The 22,680-nt window shown below is 42.0% G+C and overlaps 1 protein-coding gene across 2 annotated transcripts in view; it reads left to right on the forward strand.

Annotated features, from left to right (window-relative positions):
* The first annotated feature begins 279 nt into the window (after positions 1-279).
* MAGI3 (membrane associated guanylate kinase, WW and PDZ domain containing 3) overlaps positions 280-22,680 on the forward strand; it is a 173,610-nt gene continuing 151,209 nt past the window's right edge. For both annotated transcript variants that reach the window (XM_067468086.1, XM_067468087.1), the window contains exon 1: positions 280-899. In XM_067468086.1, coding sequence (XP_067324187.1) covers positions 551-899 — 349 coding nt within the window. In that variant the 5' untranslated portion in view covers positions 280-550. The remainder of the gene's footprint in view (positions 900-22,680) is intronic.

Consider the following 22,680-nt stretch of genomic DNA (forward strand, 5'->3'; position numbering starts at 1 on the left):
GAAGGGATGAAGAGGTGTATCCAATAGGAGAAGGAGGGGGCGTGTCCTTTTGTAGAGAGAGCGAGCTGAGGGAGAGAAGCAGGAGAAGTGTGTCCAATGGGAGGAGGAAGAGAAGAAGGGGCGTGCCCTCCTGCTCAGGGGCGGGAGTTGAGAGAAGGGATGAAGAGGTGTATCCAATAGGAGAAGGAGGGGGCGTGTCCTTTTGTAGCGAAAGCTGAGGGAGAGGAGCGGGAGAGGTGTGTCCAATGGGAGGAGGAAGAGAAGAAGGGGGCGTGTCCTCGTGCCGCGGCCGGCGCGCGGAGGGAGCCGTCAGTTGGGAAGCAGCCGCGGCCGGTGGCGGTTGGGGAAGGCGCGAGGCAAAGGAGAGAGAGAGAGAGAGAGCGCGCGCACGCGCACAAGCACACAGAGGCGCGCGCTTGGCGAACTGGCCGGACGAGTGACTGACTGACTGACTGACTGACTGAGTACACAGTGGGAGAGTGGTGGCGCCTCCGTCGTCGCCGTCTCCTCGTCCTCCTTTCGGGCGGAAGGTCGCCCATGGTGCGGCCTCATGTCTAAGACGCTGCGGAGGAAGCGGCACTGGCTGAGCAAAGTACAGGAGTGCGCCGTGTCCTGGGGCAGCGGCTGCGGGCCGGACCCGGAGCTCCTCCGCGGGGGAGCCGAGCGCGGAGAGTTCCCTTACCTCGGCGCCCGCCTCACGTCGCCGGCCGAGCCCTCGCCCTCCTCGTCTTCCTCAGGCGGCGCTCCCGGCTCGGTCCTGCTCTCGGGGAAAGCCCCGGCGCCGGGGGACGTCTTGCTGGAGGTGAACGGCACCCCGGTGAGCGGCCTCACGCACCGCGACACGCTGGCCGTCATCCGACACTTCAGGGAACCCGTGCACCTCAAGACCGTGCGGCCAGGTCAGTGCCTCGGGGCCGCGAAATGCCCTCCCGCCTTGCCTGCCTGCCTGCTTTGGGTGACTCTACACCAGGCATGGGCAAACTTGGGCCCTCCAGGTGTTTTGGACTTCAACTCCCAGCATTCCTAACAGCCTCAGGCCCTTTCCTTTTCCCCCTCAGCCCTAAGGGCCTGAGGCTGTTAGGAATGCTGGGAGTTGAAGTCCAAAACACCTGGAGGGCCCAAGTTTGCCCATGCCAGCCCTCATCCCTTTCTCCTTCATAAGCTCAAGCTATCTCTCCCTCCCATCTCCTTGCCCTTGGGGCACATTCTCGCCTTACCTGAGCACTCCTGGCCCTGTTTCCAGGCACATTTAGCCCCCTAGGGTGCATCTATGCTGTAGAATTTGACACCACTTTAATAATAATAATAATACACTTTATTTATATTCCATTCTATCTCATTTATTTACTCTTACTTGTATCCCGCCTTTCTCCACCCTGAAGGAGACTCAAGGAGGCTTTCCGTAGGACAACTCTTCAATGCCTTTGAACAACAAACAGTTAAAATACATGGAGTGAAAGGTTTAAAATTAAAATGGAATGCACATTTAAAATATGCCTGTGGAACTCTCTACCCAGTGACGTTAGATTGGCTCCCTCCCTCTTTTCCTTTAGAATGAAATTCAAAACCTGGCTGTGGGACCAAGTGTTTGAACAGTAGAGGCAGCAATTTAGAATGAGACCCAATTTGTGTGAATTACAATGGACTGATCTGGACTATGATTTCAAACTTGCGTGATTTAAACAATGTTTTAGTAATTTTAAAGCATTCACAAATTGTTTTAATTTCTTTTATTTATTTATTTACGCTATTTCTATCCCGCCCATATCATCCTGAAGGCGACTCAGGGCGGCATACAGAGTCGGCACAATTCGATGCCATATATAAAATACATACATTGATAAAAAGCAATAAAGAAACATTACAGTACATTTAAAATCATAAAAACAATGAACAATAAAAATTTAAAGAACTATATCGTCTCGTTCAAATCCTCATCCATTCCATTGTCTTGGCCGTTCCTGGGTCATTTTCTGATTCAAGTTTGTCTGTTTATGCTGTGGTACCGAAAGCTTGCTCGAAGAGCCAAGTTTTACTCTTTTTCGAAAGGTCAGAAGGGAGGGGGCTGATCTAATATCCCTAAGCAGGGAGTTCCACAGCCGAGGGGCCACCACAGAGAAGGCCCTGTCTCTCACCCCCGCCAAACATGCTTGCAAAGCAGGCAGGATCGAGAGCAGGGCCTCCTCCGACGATCTCAAGTTCGTGGTGGGTTCATAGGAAAAGATGCGTTTGGATAGATAAGCTGGGCCAGAACCGTTTAGGGCTTTATAGGCTAAAGCCAGCACTTTATCATTCATTACTGCTGTTTAGCATTGAATGAATGCCTGTTGGGAAGCCACTCTGAGTCTCCCCCTCAGGGTGAGGAAGATGGGGTACAAATATGCGAAATAATATAAATACGAACATATATACATATAAAGCATTACACTCACTAATTAAAAATCACACCACTCGCAATCGTAATCTGGGACCATTTCAAAAGCCATTGCACATAATGTTGACAAGTTGTATTGTGTCCAGAGGAGGGCTACTCAAATGATCAAGGGTCTAGAGAACTAGCCCTATGAGGAGTGGATCAAAGAACTGGGCATGTTTAGCCTGAAAAAGACAAGGCTGAGAGGAGGCATGATGACCATGTATAAATACGTGAAGGAAAGTCAGAGGGAGGAGGAAGCAAGCTTGTTTTCTGCTGTCCCTGAGACTAGGACGCGGAACAGTGGCTTCAAACTACAGGAAAGGGGATTCCACTTGAACATTAAGAAGAACTTCTTGACCGTTCAAGAGTAGAACTCTCTGCCCCAGAGTGTGGTGGAGGCTCCTTTTTTGGAGGCTTTTAAGGAGAGGCTGGATGGCCATTTGTCAGGGGTGCTTTGAATGTGATTTTCCTGCTTCTTGGCGAGGGTTGCATTGGATGGCCCACACAATCTCTTCCAACTCTATGATTCTATGAATTTCGTAGCTTTTATTGCAATGTAGTTAATCTCCAAAGGCTTGACCCACAGGGCCAGATTTTCACTTTCCTTCTGAAGGCCAAGAGGGAGGGGGCTGCTCTAATATGACTGGGGAGAGAGTTCCACATCTGAGGGGCCACCACTGAGTAGGCCCTGTCTCTCATCGCCATCAGTCACATCTGCAAAGGAGGGTGGATCGAGAGCAGTGCCTCTCCAATATGATCTTAATCTCCGAGGGGACTCAGAGCAGATTACAGTATGCACATAAATAGGGAAACATTCCATGCTTTTTATACAGTGAACAATTACATACTATACACAAACAAAGGAAAAGTTTCCCTTTTCATTTCTGGTGTCTGGAGGCGATGCTCAACTCTAGCCATAGGGAGGTGCTCTTGTTCCATTTTTCTCTGCCAAGAAGCCTGTTGTCCATAGACCCTCCAGGTCGTGATTGCCGGCATGGCTTCATGGGTTCCTTTTGATCTATTCACATTACATGTTTTTGAACTGTTAGGTTGGCAGAAACTAGGGCTAACAGCAGGAGCTCACCTCGACCCGTGGTTTCAAACTGCCAACCTTCCGTTTAGCAGTTTCTCTGCAGTTAGCAGATTACCCTACTATGCTACCGCGGCCCTTAATTGCCATGCCTCAATGCTGTGATATCCTGGATTTGTTGTGCAGTGAAGCACCTGCATCCTTTGGCAGAGAAGAAAGCGAAAGACTTTGAAAAGCTGCCATTCCCATGATTCCACAGCATTGAGCCATGGCCGTTACAGTAATGTCAAACTGGATTAATTTTACAGCATAGATATTCCCCTAGTCACCACAGACAGAGCTGCCTCCTATTGATGTGTGTTATTGTTTTCCTCCCCTGTTAAGGAGGGCCTGACCCTGCCATTCCACTGCTAAATCCCTTCCCTGAGCAGACCTGGCCCTTCCTGTTTACTCCAGTATCCATCTTCCGCTCTCGTGCCGGTGGCATTACTCAGGCGTTTCCACTCTCCAGACCTGCTTTAAGTTGGAGAGGGGCTGGCTGGCTGGTGGAACAGGATCTGAGCTGGGATTTCTCTGTCCTTGCTCTCTGTAAGGTCTGCACGGTATTTGATTTCCACGGTGTTAGATACTGTAGTCATCCTGATAGCTCCAGTGCGTTAGCTGCCCTTTCAAATGAGCTGAAAGCCAGAAATATTTCACTTCTGACATATGGTAGTTTGTCCTAACCTTGGAATTAGACGTTTGGAATTTTCATTTGCAACCATGACAGCTTTAGGTGGGAAAGAAACAATTGCAACTATTTTCAGTGCTATGCAGTTCTTAGTATTTGTGTGTGTGTGTGTATATGTTTTTTAAATTGTGTTTGTGGTTCAATTTTGATGTTACAGGGAAGCCTTTTGTTGCCTGTATCTTTGAGGGAAGGGAACTGTTGCAATTGTACTTCATGCTTGAGCAAACAGGTTCTTGCATGTTGTATTTGTGGTGTAGACCCTGAAGCCCTTTTCAGCTTACCAAATTCACATTGTACAGCACCAAGCTTTGCACTTGATTTCTAACATTGTCAAACTGATTTTCATTTGTGGCGGTAGGAACAAACTTGTGATTAACCTTCTCCAGTCTCTGCTGTGGGCTTTCATAATCCAGTAATTTCTCTGTAATGCTAGCTGTTTGTATATGCTTTGAGAGTGAAGTTTATAGAGCATTGAGGTTTACTGAAAGATAATGTTGCACTTGGGAAGGATTAGTGAACGAGCATTATTAAAAGCTATCATTTTAGCTAGTTGCCTACTTGTTATAGGGAGTTCACTATTTTTTTTTTTTACATAATTCCTTTTTGTAAAATTAACATGGTAGAAATATGAATAGCAGAGGGAGGTTAGGACAATGATTCTCCTTTTCTTTGGTCAGTTGACTGAAGGGAATGATAGCTTGCTCATTAATAGGAGAGAGCTTGGCATGCCTGCTTAAACACTTCGGTTCTTGCAAGTGAAACTTAAATCTAGATGCCAGCATTTGGCAGGCAAATTTTAGGACAGACATTCATCACATTTTTTTTTCAGCACTGTTTCAAAATTCCTTCTTCTATTCAAAGGAGTAATATTTGGCTCTAACCAACCGTATACAGTCCTTGCCTAAGAAAGTCCTGTCAAATTCATAAGGTTGCCACAAGCTGACAGAGAACTTGAAGCATATACATACATATTCAGATCATTCCACACAAGCTGTTACAATTTGTCCAAGTATTTTCTGCCACATAAAAATAATATTGTTCCAAAAAGCAAAACATTAAGCATCGTTTTTTTGATAAAAGCACTCAGTATTTTTGTACCTCTAGTGTAATAAAATAGAATTTGATCTTTGATAGTTGTTTATACTTCAGTAACTGTTAGAAATGATGCTATTATATATTCTTCCTTACTGAATTAGAAGAATCTTAAAATATCTAAAATAAGAACTTGTCTTGTCTGTATAAAGTATGGTATGTAGTATCTCTAGAGCAACAAGATCATTCCCTATTTTGTTTATTGTATTTTGTGTTGAACCTCTGTTTGCAATCATTTAAAACTTGTAAGAAAGTGACCTCCCTCCTTCATTGTTGAAAAATGATGAAATTACATAGTCTACTTTTGGGTTGTGTTTGTGAGTTTATAATACAATACCATGGGCTAACCTTTCAGGTGAGATACATCATCAGCATGTTAACTGCATGATTAAATTAAGAATGCAGTTTTTAGGAGAAGATAAGAAAAAGTAATTTTATTTCTACTTCTGCGGTCTACCTAAGTTTGTTTTCAAGTGTGTTTCACGAGAGACCTTCACGATTCTTAAGGAGGTCCCTACTAGTTCACACAGAAGAGTCCAGAATCCTAATTCCAGAGCAGCAAATAAGATGTTCTTGGGAAGATGAAAATGACAGTGGTCTTCATCTCCTATCTGTTGTTTTTATGTACCTTCAAGCTGATGTCAATATATGTCAACTCTAGCATGGGGCTTTCTTGGCAAGATATATTATGAGAAGGTTTGCCATTTTTTTCCAAAGGCAAAAGGGGGTGACTTTCCCAAGGCCATTCAGTCAGTTCCTATGGCTGAGTGAGAATTTGATTCCTGGTACCCTGGGTACTTAATCTAACAGTGAGACCTCTATACAGTGGAACCTCAATGTAAGAGTGTCCCAACTTAAGAGCATTTGAGTTAAGAGTTGTCACTCAGCCTTGTTTTCGCTTTGACATACAAGCAGTGTTTTACGTTACAAACTAGCACCAGAGGGATTGCTAGCATCAGAGTATAGGGCTTAAGGGATTCAATGAAGCATCCTCTGTACCTTGTGTTCTCGTCCACTTTGGGAGATTACTGTCTGCTTTGAAGAACTTTGGGTTAGTTGATTTTGTATTGTTTTTATTCCTGGCATGTTTGGTTTCATGAAGAGAGAGGGAGAGCAAGAGAGGGAGGGAGGCTGGATTGAGTTTAGTATGAAGATAATGATGCATCTGCTTCTTCATTTTGTGCTTTTGCTTCCTTGCCACAACTTTGTGCTTTTACCATTTAAAGTTGATATTTCTGTTTTTAATTGCTTCATGTGAATGTGCATTTATACATTATTTGTTATTTATAAAGTACATTTTCTTATTTTAAAGCATGAAACAAAAAAGGGTGTGTGTGGGCTGGAACAGATTAATAAAACGGCCATTATGACCGGTGGTTTGTTATCAGACGTCTTTTCCAGACATTTGTGTGAACTTGTACAATTTCTGAGAATACATTCATAGTAGGGAACTTTGAACATTGGCATTATGCATCTGGGCAAATTGATAAGCACACTCAGAGCTGATCTTAGGATCAAATAGCACACAGTTATTACCTTGGAGTGGGTTGCAAATATTACGATAGAGCTTCCTGCATGGTAAAGTAACCAAATAATTAGATGAATGAAATGAGTTGCTTCAGAAGGGGGAAATTAATTAAAAGAAACAGTCATATGTGAAAGGTATCAAAAATCTACACTGATTTCAGGGTCCAGGTAGGATTCAGACTAGGAAGTGATTGGAGTTAAGCAAATGGGTGACTCCATTGTCTTTTAAGGCAAAACATGAAAAAAAGAGGCTGAGAGGAGTGATTCTGGAAATTAACAAATAGGACAAAAGGCATTCTGTATTTTTTTTACAAAGCAAAACACCTTTCACCCTAGGCTTACACTTTCACCAAACATGGGGAAACTGCTATTGTGTACATTTAAATATTTCCCAAAGATAGATCAGGGTTTTAAAGGTTTATATTTTTCTTGGATCTTAGAGGATCTGAGAACTGTTGAAATACTGGTAAAAAAGGGAATAGGAAAGGGGACTTTTGGTAAACATTGTAGAGAACAACAAGCTAAGAGTTCCTTGAAGTTAGGAATGAGTTAAAACAAGTTGACATGATTCTGTGGCTAAAATTCTACATCTTTTAATTTAAGCTTTAGATGAACCTAATTGAAGCTTCAGGCTTAGGTTAGTGATTGTAGCAAGGGAAACTGCAACAGAGCTTCTTTTCAAGATAGGCGTTAACTGCAGAATTACTTTTTAAGTGGAAGAAGACAAAATAGCTCCTCAGTCTGGAAGTTGCAAGCATTTCTTCTTAGGTGAAGATATAGGATCTTTAATAGATGCTTGAATCTTAGGCAAGGTGACTTTCATCAGCATTTTATTCTTGGTCTCAGGTTCATAATAATTCTTTCTCTAACGTAGAGGTAGGGAAACTCTGGAGGTGGAGATTCTTCACTGATGCTACTCATTCCTTAAAAATGCTCTGTAAAACTGAGTTTCCTATAAGGAATGAAGTCCTTACTTTTTCTGATGAAGATAACAGTTGGGTTTCTCTAATGGTTGCAAGTGAATGACCAATCTAGCTATTAATATCTTATCTAATATGACAGGGATTCCTTCTCTAGGACTTCACAGTCAATGTTCCCAGGATGCTTTTGGGAGTGCTGAAAATGGATCACTCCTTTGTCCTCTGAAGAATGATTAAGAAAGAAAGGAGAGTGTCCTCAGTCCAGCGCATTCCTAAAAGTGGCAACCTTTTGCTCCCTTCATTTTGGGTAGGGGAAGTGAAGCTAGTTTACCAGCTGAAGCACTAATATTCAGCCTGACTTCCAGGGACTTTTTAACATCTACATGAAATCACAGGGAGAGGTCATCCGGAGTTTTGGAGTTAGGTGCCATCTCTACGCAGATGACACACAACTCTACTACTCATTTCCACCTAACTCCAAGGAAGCCCCTCGAGTGCTGGACGAGTGCTTGGCCGCTGTGGCTGTCTGGATGAGGAAGAACAAGCTGAAGATGAATCCCGACAAGACAGAGGTGCTCCTGGTCGATTGAAAAACAGATCGGTGTATAGGGTGGCAACCTGTGCTCCCCCTAAAGTCACAGGTCCGCAGTTTGAGAGTCCTCCTGGATTCATCACTTACGCTTGAGGCTCAGGCGTCGGCGGTGTCCAGGAGGGCTTTTGCACAATTGAGACTTGTGCGCCAACTGCGACCGTACCTCGCAAAGGCTGATCTGGTCGGGGTGGTCCATGCCTTGGTCACCTCTAGATTGGACTACTGTAATGCACTCTACGTGGGGCTGCCCTTGAAAACGGCTCCGAAATTTCAGCTAGTCCAACGGGCGGCGGCCAGGATGTTAACCGGAGCCCCGTACAGAGAGAGGTCAACCTCCTGTTCAAGGAGCTCCATTGGCTGCCGTTCATTTTCCGGTCCCAATTCAAGGTGCAGGTACTTACCTACAAAGCCCTAAACGGTTTGGGACCTGCCTACCTGCATGACAGCATCTCCGTTTATGAACCCACGCGTTCCCTTCGTTCATTCAGAGAGGCCCTGCTCGCGATCCCACCTGCGTCTCAGGCGCGTTTGGTGGGGACGAGGGACAGGGCCTTTTCTGTGGTAGCCCTCCAACTTTGGAACACCCTCCCCAAGGACATCAGACAAGCCCCTACACTGGCAGTCTTTAGGAAGAGCTTGAAGACCTGGCTGTTCCAGTGTGCCTTTCCAGAATAGGAAACTCCAACAATATGTCCCAGAAGCACTTTATCAGAGAGTTAAGATTGTCTGCACATGGCACTTACCCTAAAGTCCTACATGTTACCTGTCATACTCAGCACCTTTTTAATTCTGTACCCATTACAGTTGCCCCGGCCCTAGTTTTTAATTGTGTTATGGTGTATTGTTTATCGTCTATTGCTTGATGTTTTTGATTTGCTTTATAATGTTATGTGTATTGTTATGTTGTTGTTTTTGAGGCCTCGGCCCATGTAAGCCACATCGAGTCCTTTGGGAGATGCTAGCGGGGTACAAATAAAGATAATAATAATAATAATAATAATAATAATAATAATAAGGTGTCATCTGGCCATTGGGTGATGGTTATCTAGTCCTTGCAGAGTTGATGAAATATGGATTGGTGATTCGTTACATTTTCATATGTTCATAGGCTCTGGATCTTTTTTCTCTTGCCTTTATGTTCCTTTAATTATTTAAACATATTATTTAAAATAGGAGTTAGATGGATATTTGCTCTCCATCTTCCATAATGAAGAAGCATACAAAAATTAAGCATCTCTGCAGTCTTTCTATTCTGCTTCTAGCTGTGTTCTAATCACTTCTAGCTAATTTCTGGCATCTAATATTTGTTCATTTTTGGTCTTGACCTTGTTAGCAGTACATTTTCAAGTTCATTTTCAATCTCTTTTTCTGCTTGCATTTCTTTTGCTTTATGACAGCAATAACGATTGCTAGCATGAAGTGGAGTAAACATTAGTTATGAAATTATCTCTATGTGTTGCTTGGAAATAGTGCAAATGACTGCAGTGACTCATTAAAACATCTTGAATTTCTGTCAACTTCATTTGGACGTCTCATCTTGTCTTGATGGTTTTAATTTGTATATATAGAAGATATCAAATAATTGCATTAATTATTTAGTCTTCTCACCAGTATTATTTCAAATGTCAAGTTATTGCTAAGAACTGCTACTTGCAATCATCCAGACTAATGATTTACAATTATAAATTTGAAGCTAATTATAACTGCTCTAGTACAGCACAATGTGAATATTAAACAGAATTTTGACAATGTTAAATTGTTACAAGTACAACTCATTGTTGATCAAATGAATTCACATTTAGTTTCAATCTATATGTGGTCATTTCTGTTGCTAATACAACATTATACCAACATGTCTTCATTTACCTTTGAAATAAGGATGTTGCTCCTGTTAGTGAGGAGAAATTTTAATAATATGTGTAATGGTTTGAATATCATGGTGATGATGAAAATGTTACTTAGGCCGCAGGCATGAACCTTACCTGGCATTGCTTTCTCGAGGAATTGCTGGGTTTGGTTTGGGGTTGTTGTTGTTGTTGTTGTGGTAATTGGTTGCACATTACAGCTAACTTGCATCACGTTAGATAAGAATAAGGTCCATTTGAAGTGACACCATATTTAATTTATAACATATGAAATGAAATACTTCTGTTTACCAAAATACTTGTCCTCTTCATTTTCTTTACTATTATAGAAATGACAGAAACTTCAGCAAATATGGCACAGTTAGTATTGGATACTATTGGGTTTGGATGGAAGTTGATATACGTGCAGTCAAGTGACTGATTGACCATGAAAGTGTGTTTTGATAAATAACTTGCTTTACAAAATTTTGATGTTAAAGTGAGGCAATAAGTTGGATTCTGACTATGTTTGGTAATTTTATATTCAGTGATCCTAGAACAGTGGCGGGGAATTCTAGCCATCTTTTTTCTCCAATATTGTTGTCTGGGATGGTCGAAGTTATAATCCAAGACATTTGAAGAGTATCAAGATCTAGGTAAAAATTAAGCGGGGAAAAACAGGGATGTCATTATGGAATGACTACTACAGAGCTCAAAGCCAGACTGAGGACCTAGATGGTGTCTTCTTAGAAAAGATGAGGAGAAAAGGGGGAGGCAGCGTGCGAAGCAGCTTTGGGGCCGCTTCGCCCGTCGCCTCCCTGGGCTCAGCCTATTCTTCTCCCTTCGGGACGAGGCCTGGCCTCATCCTGAAGGGAGAAGAGGGGGAAGCAGCGGGCGAAGCAGCTTTGGGGCCGCTTTGCCCGCCACCTCCCCAAGTTTATATTTTAAGTGTGGTTTTTGGGGGTTTTTTGCACTGCAAATAATATATGTGCAGTATGGTCGAAGGCTTTCATGGCTGGAATCACTAAGTTTTTGTGGGTTTTTTCGGGCTATATGGCCATGTTCTAGAGGCATTTCTCTTGACATTTCGCCTGCATCTATGGCAAGCATCCTCAGAGGTGAGGTCTGTTGGAACTGGGGAAAAGGGTTTATATATCTGTGGAATGACCAGGGTGAGACAAAGGACTTTTGTCAGTTGGACTAGGTGTGAATATTTCAACTGACCACCTTGATTAGCATAAAATGGGCTGACTGTGCCTGGAGCAAACTCTTCTTGAAAGGTAATTAGATGTCCCTGCCTGTTTCCTCTCTGCTGTTTTTGCTGTTGCAATTTTAGATTTTTTTAATACCACCAAATGCAGCGCCCAAACAAGAATCAAGGAACATGAAAGGCACTGCAGACTACTTCAGCCAGAGAAATCAGCCATAGCAGAGCACCTGATGAACCAACCTGGACACAGAATATTATTTGAGAACACAGAAATGCTGTACCACACCAACAACCACCATGTCAGACTACACAGAGAAGCCATTGAAATACACAAACATGTGGACAATTTCAACAGAAAGGAGGAAACCATGAAAATGAACAAGATCTGGCTACCAGTATTAAAAAATTCTAAAATTGCAACAGCAAAAACAGCAGTTTAAAAGATATTGGCAAGGTGGAATGTGTCCAGAAGAGGGCAACTAAAACGATCAAAGGTCTGGAAACCATGCCCTATGCTGGATATATTTACCTAGCCTGCAGAAGAGAAGAGACATGATAGCCCTAAGGAGACATAAACTTCCTGACTGTTAAAGTTGTTCAGCCCTGGAACTCTCTGCCTTGGAGTGTAGTTGAGGCTCCTTCTTAGAGGCTTTTAAACAGAGGCTGAATGGCCATCTGTCAAAGGTATTTTGAATGTGTGTTTCCTGCATGGCATTGGGTTGGACTAAATGAATCTTTGACTAATCTAAATGAATTCAAGTCTTCAGGGCCAGATGAACAGCATCTAATGGTATTAAAAGAACTGGAAATCATCTTTGAGAATTCCTGGAGAACAGAAGAAGTTCCAGCAGATTAGAAGAAGGTAAAAGTTTTTGTAATCTTCAAAAATGGGGAGAAAAGAGAACCGCTCAGTCAGCCTGACATCAATACCAGGAATGATTCTGGGGCAGATCATTAAAGAGATAGTCAGACTTAGAAAAGAATGTCATATTCACAAATAGTCAACATGGGTTTCTCAAAAAGAAGCCATACCAGAAGACCTGATCTCTCTTTTTTTTGGTAAAGTTACAAGCTTCTCATTCTGGAGAGAAGTGACCAATGGGAAGGGAAGTAATTGTGCTTTTCTATCCTGCTTTGGTCACAGGATAGAAAACTGTCCAGTTCTGGGCACTGCAATTCAAGAAGGATATTGGCAAGCTAGAACTTGTCCAGCGAACCAAAATGATCAAAGGTTTGGAAGTCAAGCCCTATGAGGAATGGCTGAAGGAGCTGGGTATGTTTAGCTTGGAGAAAAAAAGGCTGAGAGGGGACATGGTAACTTATTTAAGTATTGGAAAGGATGTAAGAGCCGCTGCAAACTAGCCTCCTGCTAGAGCAAACTGTGCCAGCACGTCCATGACGACATAAGACTCCGCCTCTTTCTCCGCCTCTTTCTCCGTGCCAGCGTGGTTTTTCCTTTGCTAGGGCAGCGTTGCCAGCGTACTCTCGTTGTTGAATTCTGTAGAGACATCACACTGGCAACAAAGATCCGCCTAGTCAAAGCCATGGTATTCCCTGTAGTCACCTACGGATGTGAGAGCTGGACCTTAGGGAAGGCTGAGCGAAGGAAGATAGATGCTTTTGAACTGTGGTGTTGGAGGAAAGTTCTGAGAGTGCCTTGGACTGGGAGAAGATCCAACCAGTCCATCCTCCAGGAAATAAAGCCCGACTGCTCATTGGAGGGAAGGATACTAGAGACAAAGGATACTAGAGACAAAGTACTTTGGCCACATCATGAGGAGACAGCAAAGCCTGGAGAAGACAATTATCATGGGGAAGGGGAAGGTAAAAGGAAGAGGGGCCGACCAAGGGCAAGATAGAAAGCTATTCCTGTTGTCAATTGCACTAATGTCCTATTCATTTCTTGTACTGCATTACTATACTTCCTGAAGGCTTGTTCCCAGAGCCATGTCTTTACGTTTTTTTCTGAAGGCAAAGAGGGAGAGTGTTGATCTAATTGTGGGTGGCCAGCCAAACCTTCCTTACGAGGTGTTTCCATAGTCTAGGGACAGTGTCTCTGAAAAAAAACCCCCACTGTTCCATGTCCTTATCAGACAAGTCTGGAGATGGGATGGGACAAGAGAAAAAGCCACCACCCTGAAAATTGTAAGATTTAGATGAGCTTATATGGAAATATATGGATTTTCAAATAGTTTCCATGGGTTTTATAGATTATAGCCATAGCCTTCAAATTGTGCCCAGAAACAGGCCAGTCCCCAGTGAAATTGTTTCAGCATGAGAATTGCATGCTCCCTGTAATCTGTATTGGGCAATGGTCTCACCACAGCATTTATAAAAGATGTAAGTTTTGAATTGGGAAAAGGCCTCGCTTTTCGCTCATGGTTTCTCTTGCAATTTGAAAGTATGACATACACTTTCTCTTTTTATGTGATTAGGAGAGGTGTTTAAATAAACTGATCTGGCACCATTATACTTAATTTGACTTTTAAAATTCACAATTTAGGAAGGGGAATCTTAACCTGTAGTGTTTTGATCAGTGTGCGGTACAGTTTTAAAGGTAGCTTGCCCTGTCCAGTGCCTTTTAGTTTGGAATTTGGAAAGAAGAGATACCATGAAGTTAGTGGTAGAAGACTTGAAAGTTAGTTGTTCATACAGCAGTGGATGAATGTTTGACTCTTTAAAATTGGGAAAATTATAACAACTGCATGAAAATGATACATGAAAATGAATTTGTAAAAAATGATTTTGCGAAGACATTGGTTTGCTTCAAATGTATAATGAATGTGTTGAAGACATGGACCTTATATATTACACCATACATAATTTTTCTACTGTAGAAACCCTACCAATAAAAAATAATATTTTAAAACATTGATAAAACATTGAAAGGCATCATATATTATCTTTAAATTAAGAACACTATAATTGTGTGTTACAAATGCTTCACAGATGTTTGCTTTAAATTGTATTGGTGGGAATCCATTGTCTTCTTGTGTAACCTACAGATGAGGACTCATTTGAGGGGTTCTCTGGGGATGAAGGGTCAATGAGTGAAGGAGAGGAGGGAGACACAATGGATGGGAATAGAGGAAGAAAGAGGGTTACTCGGGAGCAGGAATCGGATGAGGAGTGACAAAGGAAGAGGATCTGGGATATACTTACGGCACCTACGGATGAGGAATCATTTGAGTGTTTCCCTGGGGATGATGGGTCACAGAGTGGGGAAAACGTGGATGACACTGTGGATTTGACTAAGGTAAAGGAAGTGCAAGCTATTTGTGCAGAGCCAACATCTAGTGATACATTTATGGGATTCTCGAAGTGAAGATTGGCAATCAGGGAATACAAAAAAAGAAGCATTCCCTTCTCTAAGTAGAGTGATGAAACAGAATCATAGAATCAATAATAGAATCATAGAGTTGGAAGAGACCTCGTGAGCCATCCAGTCTAACCCCTGCCAAGAAGCAGGAAAATAGCATTCAAAGCACAGAAAATCTTACTCCATCCCACGAGAAGCTAAAACAACTACTGACCCCTTCTACTCTATCTGCTGCAGCACTGCTGGTGATGCTTTTGAATACCTGAGGCTTCTTCTTAAAGGACCATTGAAAGAAAGGGGGGTGCGGTGTTTGTTTTCGGGTTTCTTTGAATGAACTAATATTTCACCTTTTCCCACTCTATCAGATAACAGGTTGGTTCCTTTTTAAAATAAGAGTTAATACTGTGCCTCTGCATCTCTGAGTTGAGTGGTGAAAAGACCTTTCTTAATGCATGGGTGGAAAAAATGGCAGTGGCAGGGATGGCACTCCTTTAGGGGCAGTGCTAATACTTTCCGCTTCCCATTAAATGACTTTCGATTTATCTTTTGATTTATCCATGGGTCATATCAAAATCCATAATTTTGATACCAAAACTTACCCTCAATTTATACATAAGGTCAGTATAGTACATTATTATTTGTTTGATAGTCTCTGTTATTGTACAGTTTGTAAGAAAGGCTGGAGTGGCATTTTATCTGTGAAATTTGCTTGAACTTTGCTTTTCTGGGTACTATGAGAATTGTGATTCCCATATTTCACATGTTAAGTGTTCTTTCTGACTCCCCATGGAGCAATGAAGTTCAATCATTTTAATCTAGGCCAGCCCTTTTTACATGCAGAAAAAATCCACGGAACTTTTGTACACCCATGAAATGGGATATGAATAATATATTTCATAGATACATTTATTTTGTATAATATGAATAATATATTTCATAGATACATTTATTTTGTATAATATTTCGATGTATTGTGATAGCTGTCAATCTGCATGAAGAATGTGCACTCATTGCTTCTTCGCAACTTAATTGTATTATTAATATTATTTAGAAATATGACAATTAGCAAACTTGCATTTTCGGTTACTTAGTGTTTGAGAAAAGCAGCTGAACACATCTGATTTTGCATTGGAGCATTGGTGCATAAGATTTGATCATAATTACCAATTTCTGAAGACATACTTGCTAGAGACATTTATGTAAAATGGATTTGTAGCTTTATGCTGGGAGAGTAATTGGTACAACCAACTTTTATGCTGGTGTGGTTTTTCGATAAAACTTACTTTTAACATACTAAACTGGAATTATACAAGTAGATATATAACTCATTGACAAGTTGGAAAGTTTCACTAAAGAACATAGATTGCAGTCCTATGCAGAGATGGGAATAAATCACATTATGTGGTATTGAAGCATTAGAATGCATCACCCCCCTTTTTCCCCTACTGTAGTCACACTAATTCCTACTAAGAGTCATATAAAAATAGGATATTACAATATTTGGTAGATAATGTGATCTGGCTGGTTGACATTGCATACAGTGGCTGGGTTTGTGTGTCATGGTAATCCAAATTATGGGTATTATATCTCCAGTTTACTTCAAAACTAGCAGTCTGGGTCCTTTCTCTCCTGATAAGCTGGACAAACAACTCTGGACGTGTTCATGTTTTATTTTTGCAGACTGCTGTAGTGCAGATAAGGCAAATTGCTTGATTTGAAAATCATAGTTGAACCACAGGTTTTTGTTTTTTTGGTCATTCTTTTTGGGGATTGGAGAGCATGTAGATCCATACTGTTTATTCATGGGTAATTCTGACTTGTATTATATAACATAACAAGTAGTGTCAAAATAATGTAAAAGTTGATACTGCCAACAGTGTTTATGCAAAAAAAAAAATTGCAGCTAGAGCTTATTTCTTTGGGTTTTTTTTAAACCCATACCCTGCTGTTCTTTTTAAAATAGGGTGTAAGTAGCACACAGATATTTCATAAAATATAAACATCTGTGCTGAAATCCTAGATTGGCTGTCTATTTAATAAGACATACCTAAATATGTCTCCTGGCCTGACCCCCTTTCCCTGGTCTAAAGAGCCAACTATGAGATTGACAAAAGGAGGTCTGTTCTGCAGAAAATTGGGGTAAAAGGAGGATGCTTATATCCACCTACGACCAATAAGCAAGGTTGTAGCATGGACTTGCAACAGTCATCTTGCATCTGATTGTTACAACCTCACTTTTGTTTGTAGGAGGATGGAACTCCCTCCGTAATAAAAAAAGACAGTTCCTTCACTTCTCTCCTTCAAAAAACAAGTGAAAAGTTGTTTTTTCTCATTAGCATATGGAGAGGAGGAGGATTAGGTGAGGCTATACCGCTACTATCTCTGATTGAACACTGTTATGGTACTCAGGTTTTGTAGACCCTGTCAGCCCAGTTAACATCACTGACCACATAATCAGTTTATATATTTAGTGAACTTTCCTCGACGCTTGTAATTTGATATGGATGCTAGATGTTTATGTTTTAGGTTAGAGATAATTTATCTGATATTTACATTCTATTTAATTTTTAGTGTTATGTTATAATGTGTTTTTATATGTTGAGTTATTTTGTGTTATTATGTTTGTATTTATTGTTGTATTGAGGCATTGAATGTTTGCCTTTTTGTTTGCTGGAATCTTCCCCGAGTCCTCTTGGAGAGAGAGGGTGGAATATAATATAAATAAAGTTTTTTATTATTAGTAGTAGTAGTAGTATTATACCATCCTCTTTGCCATCAGAACATATTGCCATCAGAATAGAGCTCCATCGGCTGTTGAAGTGGGCCTTGACAACAAAGGATTAGTTAATGCAGAGCATTTATGAATCCGTGTCTGCACTACTGAGTACCAGCCATCGTAAAATACAGCTCAAATTATTGTAAAAGCACATAAGAAACCCTATTACTACAATAAAATAAAGAATAAAGAATAAGATGTAAATGGGAATGTATAACATTGTTATACTACAGTAGAAACTTGATATCTGCTGCAGTTTGGTTCCAGGATCCCCATGGATACCGAAATCCATGGATGCTCAAATCCATTATATTCAATGGTGCAGTCAAACCATGCTATCAAATGGAAAAAATAAATGTTTGCCATTTGATTTTAAAAAATATTTTCAAGCTGTAGTTCATTGAATCTGTGGATATGGTGGACTGACTATATTTAGAACTATGTGCTGTGTCTGCCAAACAGTTTCTGTGAAATGGTCACACTACTCATATATACGGTAGTATGTATATTTTTTTAGGTTAGCAAATCATTTAAGCCTAAAAGGAACTTCATCAAGCAGCATTTCTTTTTCACCATTTAAAAATGACATTTTAAAGACTATTCTGTAATGGGTAAGAACTCAGTAAAATCAATTTTTAAGTAGATTCCATTTTTTCAATGTTATTGATTTCTAGTCTTGATAAAACACAGTTCCCTTTTCTTTTTAAAATGCAAATAGCTAACATAGTTCTATTTTGTGATCTGCATTGCAGTATAAATAAGCAGAAGGGGAAACAAAGCTAATTGTGATCAATTACAGTTGATCACAAAATGAGGGTCATGCAGTTATAGCTAGGTGTTTTCTTGGAAAGATTTGTTCAAAGAGGCTTTGCCTTCGCTCTCCCTTGAGGCTGAGAGAGTATGACTTGTCCAGGATCACTCATTGGGTTTCTACAGCCAGATGGGGATTTGAACTGTGGTATACAAAGTATTAATCCAACACTCAAGTCATTGCCCATGCTATTCAGTTATAAATAAGATCGGCATTTTCATGAGAATTTTTTTTCTTGAGTTTGGATACTTAAAAATTTTCTAAAACACAGTAGCAGCCAGTAGAGTCAGGGTAAGAACTGAATGGAAGGGAAAACTAGAACGAATTGTATCGGCAACAAATCAGATAACCAGCAGCGAAGCATGGGGTGAAACTATGGATGTGAACTGCGTCATGGAGGAGGGAGGGTGTTCCGTTGGTCGGGGAGCCCCCATAGAAGTCGTGGTGGGGATGGGGAGATACGGGAAAAGGAGACCCCGAATTCGGCCTAGGGATCGTACAACAACATTAGTGATTCCAAATCGGTCTCCTGATACGGTAAATTGGTGTAACCAGGATGGCGGTCCCCCCGGATTGAAGGTGGTGCTGTTGAACGCCAGATCTGTCAATGGCAAAACAGCTTTCATCCAGGACTTAATCCTGGATGAACGGGCAGATCTGGCGTGCATCACAGAGATCTGGCTGGACGAAGCTGAAGGTGTGAATTTGACCCAGCTTTGCCCGCCAGGTTTCTCTGTGCAGCACCAGCCAAGATCCAGAGGGCGGGGTGGCGGGGTGGCAGTGGTCTATAGAGATTCCATTCTTCTGACCAGGGCCCCCATCCCGCAGTCAACAAATTTTGAATGCGTCCACCTGAGGGTGGGTGACCGGGACAGATTAGGGATTCTGTTAGTGTACCGTCCACCTCGCTGCACTACAGTCTCCCTGACTGAGCTAGCGGGGGTGATCTCGGACCTGGCATTGGAGTCCCAGCGGCTGCTTGTGCTGGGGGACTTCAATGTCCACGCCGAGACCGCCTTATCGGGAGTGGCTCAGGACTTCATGTCTGCCATGGCAACCATGGGGCTGTCCCAACAGGTATCTGGCCCCACCCACAGTGCTGGACACACATTGGATTTGGTTTTCTGTCAGGGATGGGAGGAAGGTGGCGGTGTTGAGGAGTTATCCATCTCTCCGTTGCCATGGACCGACCACCACCTGGTCAGCTTTAGACTAACTGCACCCCCTAACCTCTGCAGAGGTGGAGGACCCATTAAATTGGTCCGCCCCAGGAAGCTTATGGATCCGGATGGATTCCTGACGGCTCTTGGGGTATTTCCCGCCACCTCGGTTGGTGATCCTGTTGATGCCCTGGTCGCTCTCTGGAATGGGGAGATGGCTAGGGCAATAGACACGATCGCTCCAGAACGTCCCCTCTCAAGTAGCCGAGCTAAACCAGCTCCTTGGTTCACTGAGGAGCTGGCAGCGTTGAAGCGAAAGAAGAGGGAACTAGAGAGCGTGTGGCGTTCGAATCCGAGCGAGCCAAATCGAACACGGTTTGTGTCCTTTTTAAGGGCATATGCCGCGGCAATAAAAGCCTCAAAGAAGACTTTCTTTGCGGCTACTATTGCGTCTGCAAAGAACCGTCCGGCTAAACTGTTCCGAGTTGTCAGAGGCCTTTTAAAACCCACCATGCAGGATGGGTGCCCTGATGACTCGGAAGCTCACTGTGAGGCCTTTGCTCAGTTCTTTGCAGACAAAGTCGCTTTGATCCGCTCTGGTCTGGACACCATATTAACGGCAGTCTCTGAGGATGTAACACGAGCATCTGCTTGTCCGGTTTTGATGGATTCATTTCAATTGGTTCAATCTGAGGATGTGGACAAGGTGCTTGGAGGAATGAGAGCTACCACATGCATCCTAGACCCCTGCCCATCCTGGCTTCTGAAGGAGGCTCCAATTAGTCCAACGCTCGGCAGCCATGATACTAACAGGAGCGGAGCGCAGGGAGCATACAACTCCTCTGCTGCACCAGCTCCACTGGCTGCCGATCTGCTACCGGGCTCAATTCAAAGTGCTGGCGTTGGCCTTTAAAGCCCTAAACGGTTCTGGCCCAACTTACCTATCCGAACGTATCTCGACCTATCAGCCCACCAGGACCCTAAGATCTTCTGGGGAGGCCCTGCTCTCTATCCCGCCTGCTTCACAGGTGCGGCTGGCGGGGATGAGAGACAGGGCCTTTTCTGTGGTGGCCCCGCGGCTATGGAACGCCCTTCCCATGGAGGTAAGATCAGCCCCCTCATTGATGGTATTCCGTAGAAGATTAAAAACCTGGATGTTCGAGCAGGCATTCGGTTAACTCAGTGCAAGGAATGTAATGATTAAAGGACTGGCAATATGGACGACGAAACTGGATCATGATTTTAGTCAGGAGATTAATTGGATTGTTTGTTGATATATGTACTGTGCACTATGTTTTTATGCTTTTAAACTGTATACTGTCGATTGTTATATTTTGTTGTAAACCGCGTTGAGTCGCCGGCTAGGCTGAGAAACAGCGGTATACAAGTATAGCAAATAAATAAATAAATAAATAAATACTCTAGTCCTATAATTTTGTGCACAAACCTTATGTTTTCCATTCATACATGTTCCCATGCTCCAACTTCACATTAAAAACTGGTTGTTTCTTGGACTCTACTACCTTATCTGACAAAGCTTTGTGAGCTTTGCCCAACTCTGCAGTAAGGAATAGATAGTTACAATAGTCTCATTTAACCAGTACCCATGGAGATTGATAGATAGTGGATATTATAGTAATTAAAAGTGAATAAGGACAAATAAATACAAACTTAATTTAATGTAACACAGTTTTACTGTATTACAAACAGCTTTAAAAATTAAAAGTATTTTTTCTTGGATTTTGTTACTGATTGCTTGAGAGTTCAGGTGAATTGAACTCAGATTATCTGAGATTCTACTGTATAAATCCTTCTGCATGCAAAGTACATTTTAGGATGGTTCATATTTGTTAACTGAATGTCCAGAAGATTGCCCCTTCAAAACAGTGGATGTTTTTGTTCAGTGTTTGTTCTGGGACACATTTTCATGAGATGTATCTGGCAGGGTGTGCATCCCTAAATGAGATTAGGGAAAGCACAATGTGATGCATGTATGATTTGCTAGAGAGGCGTGTAAGTGGCTCCTTGTGAGGGATTACTGAGTTAGTTGTAAGGGAAAGGGAGTGATGGAAAAATGAGATGACAACCACCACACGAATCTTACTTTTTTATCTCTCCTCTCTCTTGGCAAGCCTTTGCTATCACAATCACAAGATTAGAAATATTTCCTCGAAAGTGTGTATTATGGTATCGGGTCCCCTGGTGGCACAGCGGGTTAAACCACTGAGTGGCTGAACTTTCAGACCGAAATTTTGTTGGTTCAAAACCGGGGAGGGGGTGAGCTCCCGCTGTTAGGCCTGGCTTCTGCAAGTGTGAGTAGATCAATACGTATCACTTCTGCAGGAAGGTGACAGCGCTCCATGCAGTCATGCTGGCGACATGACCTTGGAGGTGTCTATGGACAATGCTGGCTCTTCAGCTTAGAAATGGAAATGACCCCCAGAGTCGAACACATAATGTCAAGGGGAAGCCTTTACTCTTATCTATGTATTTTAGTAATACTGTTTGGAAAGTAATCCAGTCTGTCCACTACTTCATTACTTATAGAACAGGCATGGGCAAACTTAGGCCCATCAGGTGCTTTAGACTTCAACTCCCAAAATTCCTAACAGCCGGTAAACTGACTGGAATTTCTGGGAGTTAGAGTCTAAAACACCTGGAGGGTCGAAATTTGCCTATGCCGTTTATAGAAGATACTTTGGTTTTTTGTACTTAATTCCTGTTTTTGTGCTCTAGCTTTTCTATATGATCATATATCCTTGATAGAGGATATATCCAAACATGTTTAAAATTTTGGGGGAATACCCTAAACCACCTGCCCTGTGCTTGCATGCAATTCAGATATACTCTTGACTGAAAAGCTCCGGTCTTGAGCAGTGGGTAAGACAAGAATTCTGTCTTTCACCGTTACTTACAGTATACTCTTGTGTTACTTGTGCATCAAAAAATGAGAGTGGCACTATTATCACTGATAAAGGCTCGTTTCTTGGCTGCTATCCACTTATATGATTTCATGCCTATACTGAGTAACAAACAGCCAACCACACAAGCTGGTGGTTTCTTTGCTGACTTGTACAAAAATAGAGATCACAGTCTGTTCAAGTAGATTTACTGTTTATCAAGCAGCATATTTCTTTTCCATAGAATGAACCAAATGTGAGATCTGTTCAAAAAAGAAATACTGAAATTTTGTTCATCTTACTCAAATGCTTTTCCTTTTTCAGCAGTGTCTGCCTTCATGATTGCTGTGCAG

Source organism: Anolis sagrei, chromosome 4, assembly GCF_037176765.1.
Source record: "Anolis sagrei isolate rAnoSag1 chromosome 4, rAnoSag1.mat, whole genome shotgun sequence".
Lineage (NCBI taxonomy): Eukaryota > Metazoa > Chordata > Lepidosauria > Squamata > Dactyloidae > Anolis > Anolis sagrei.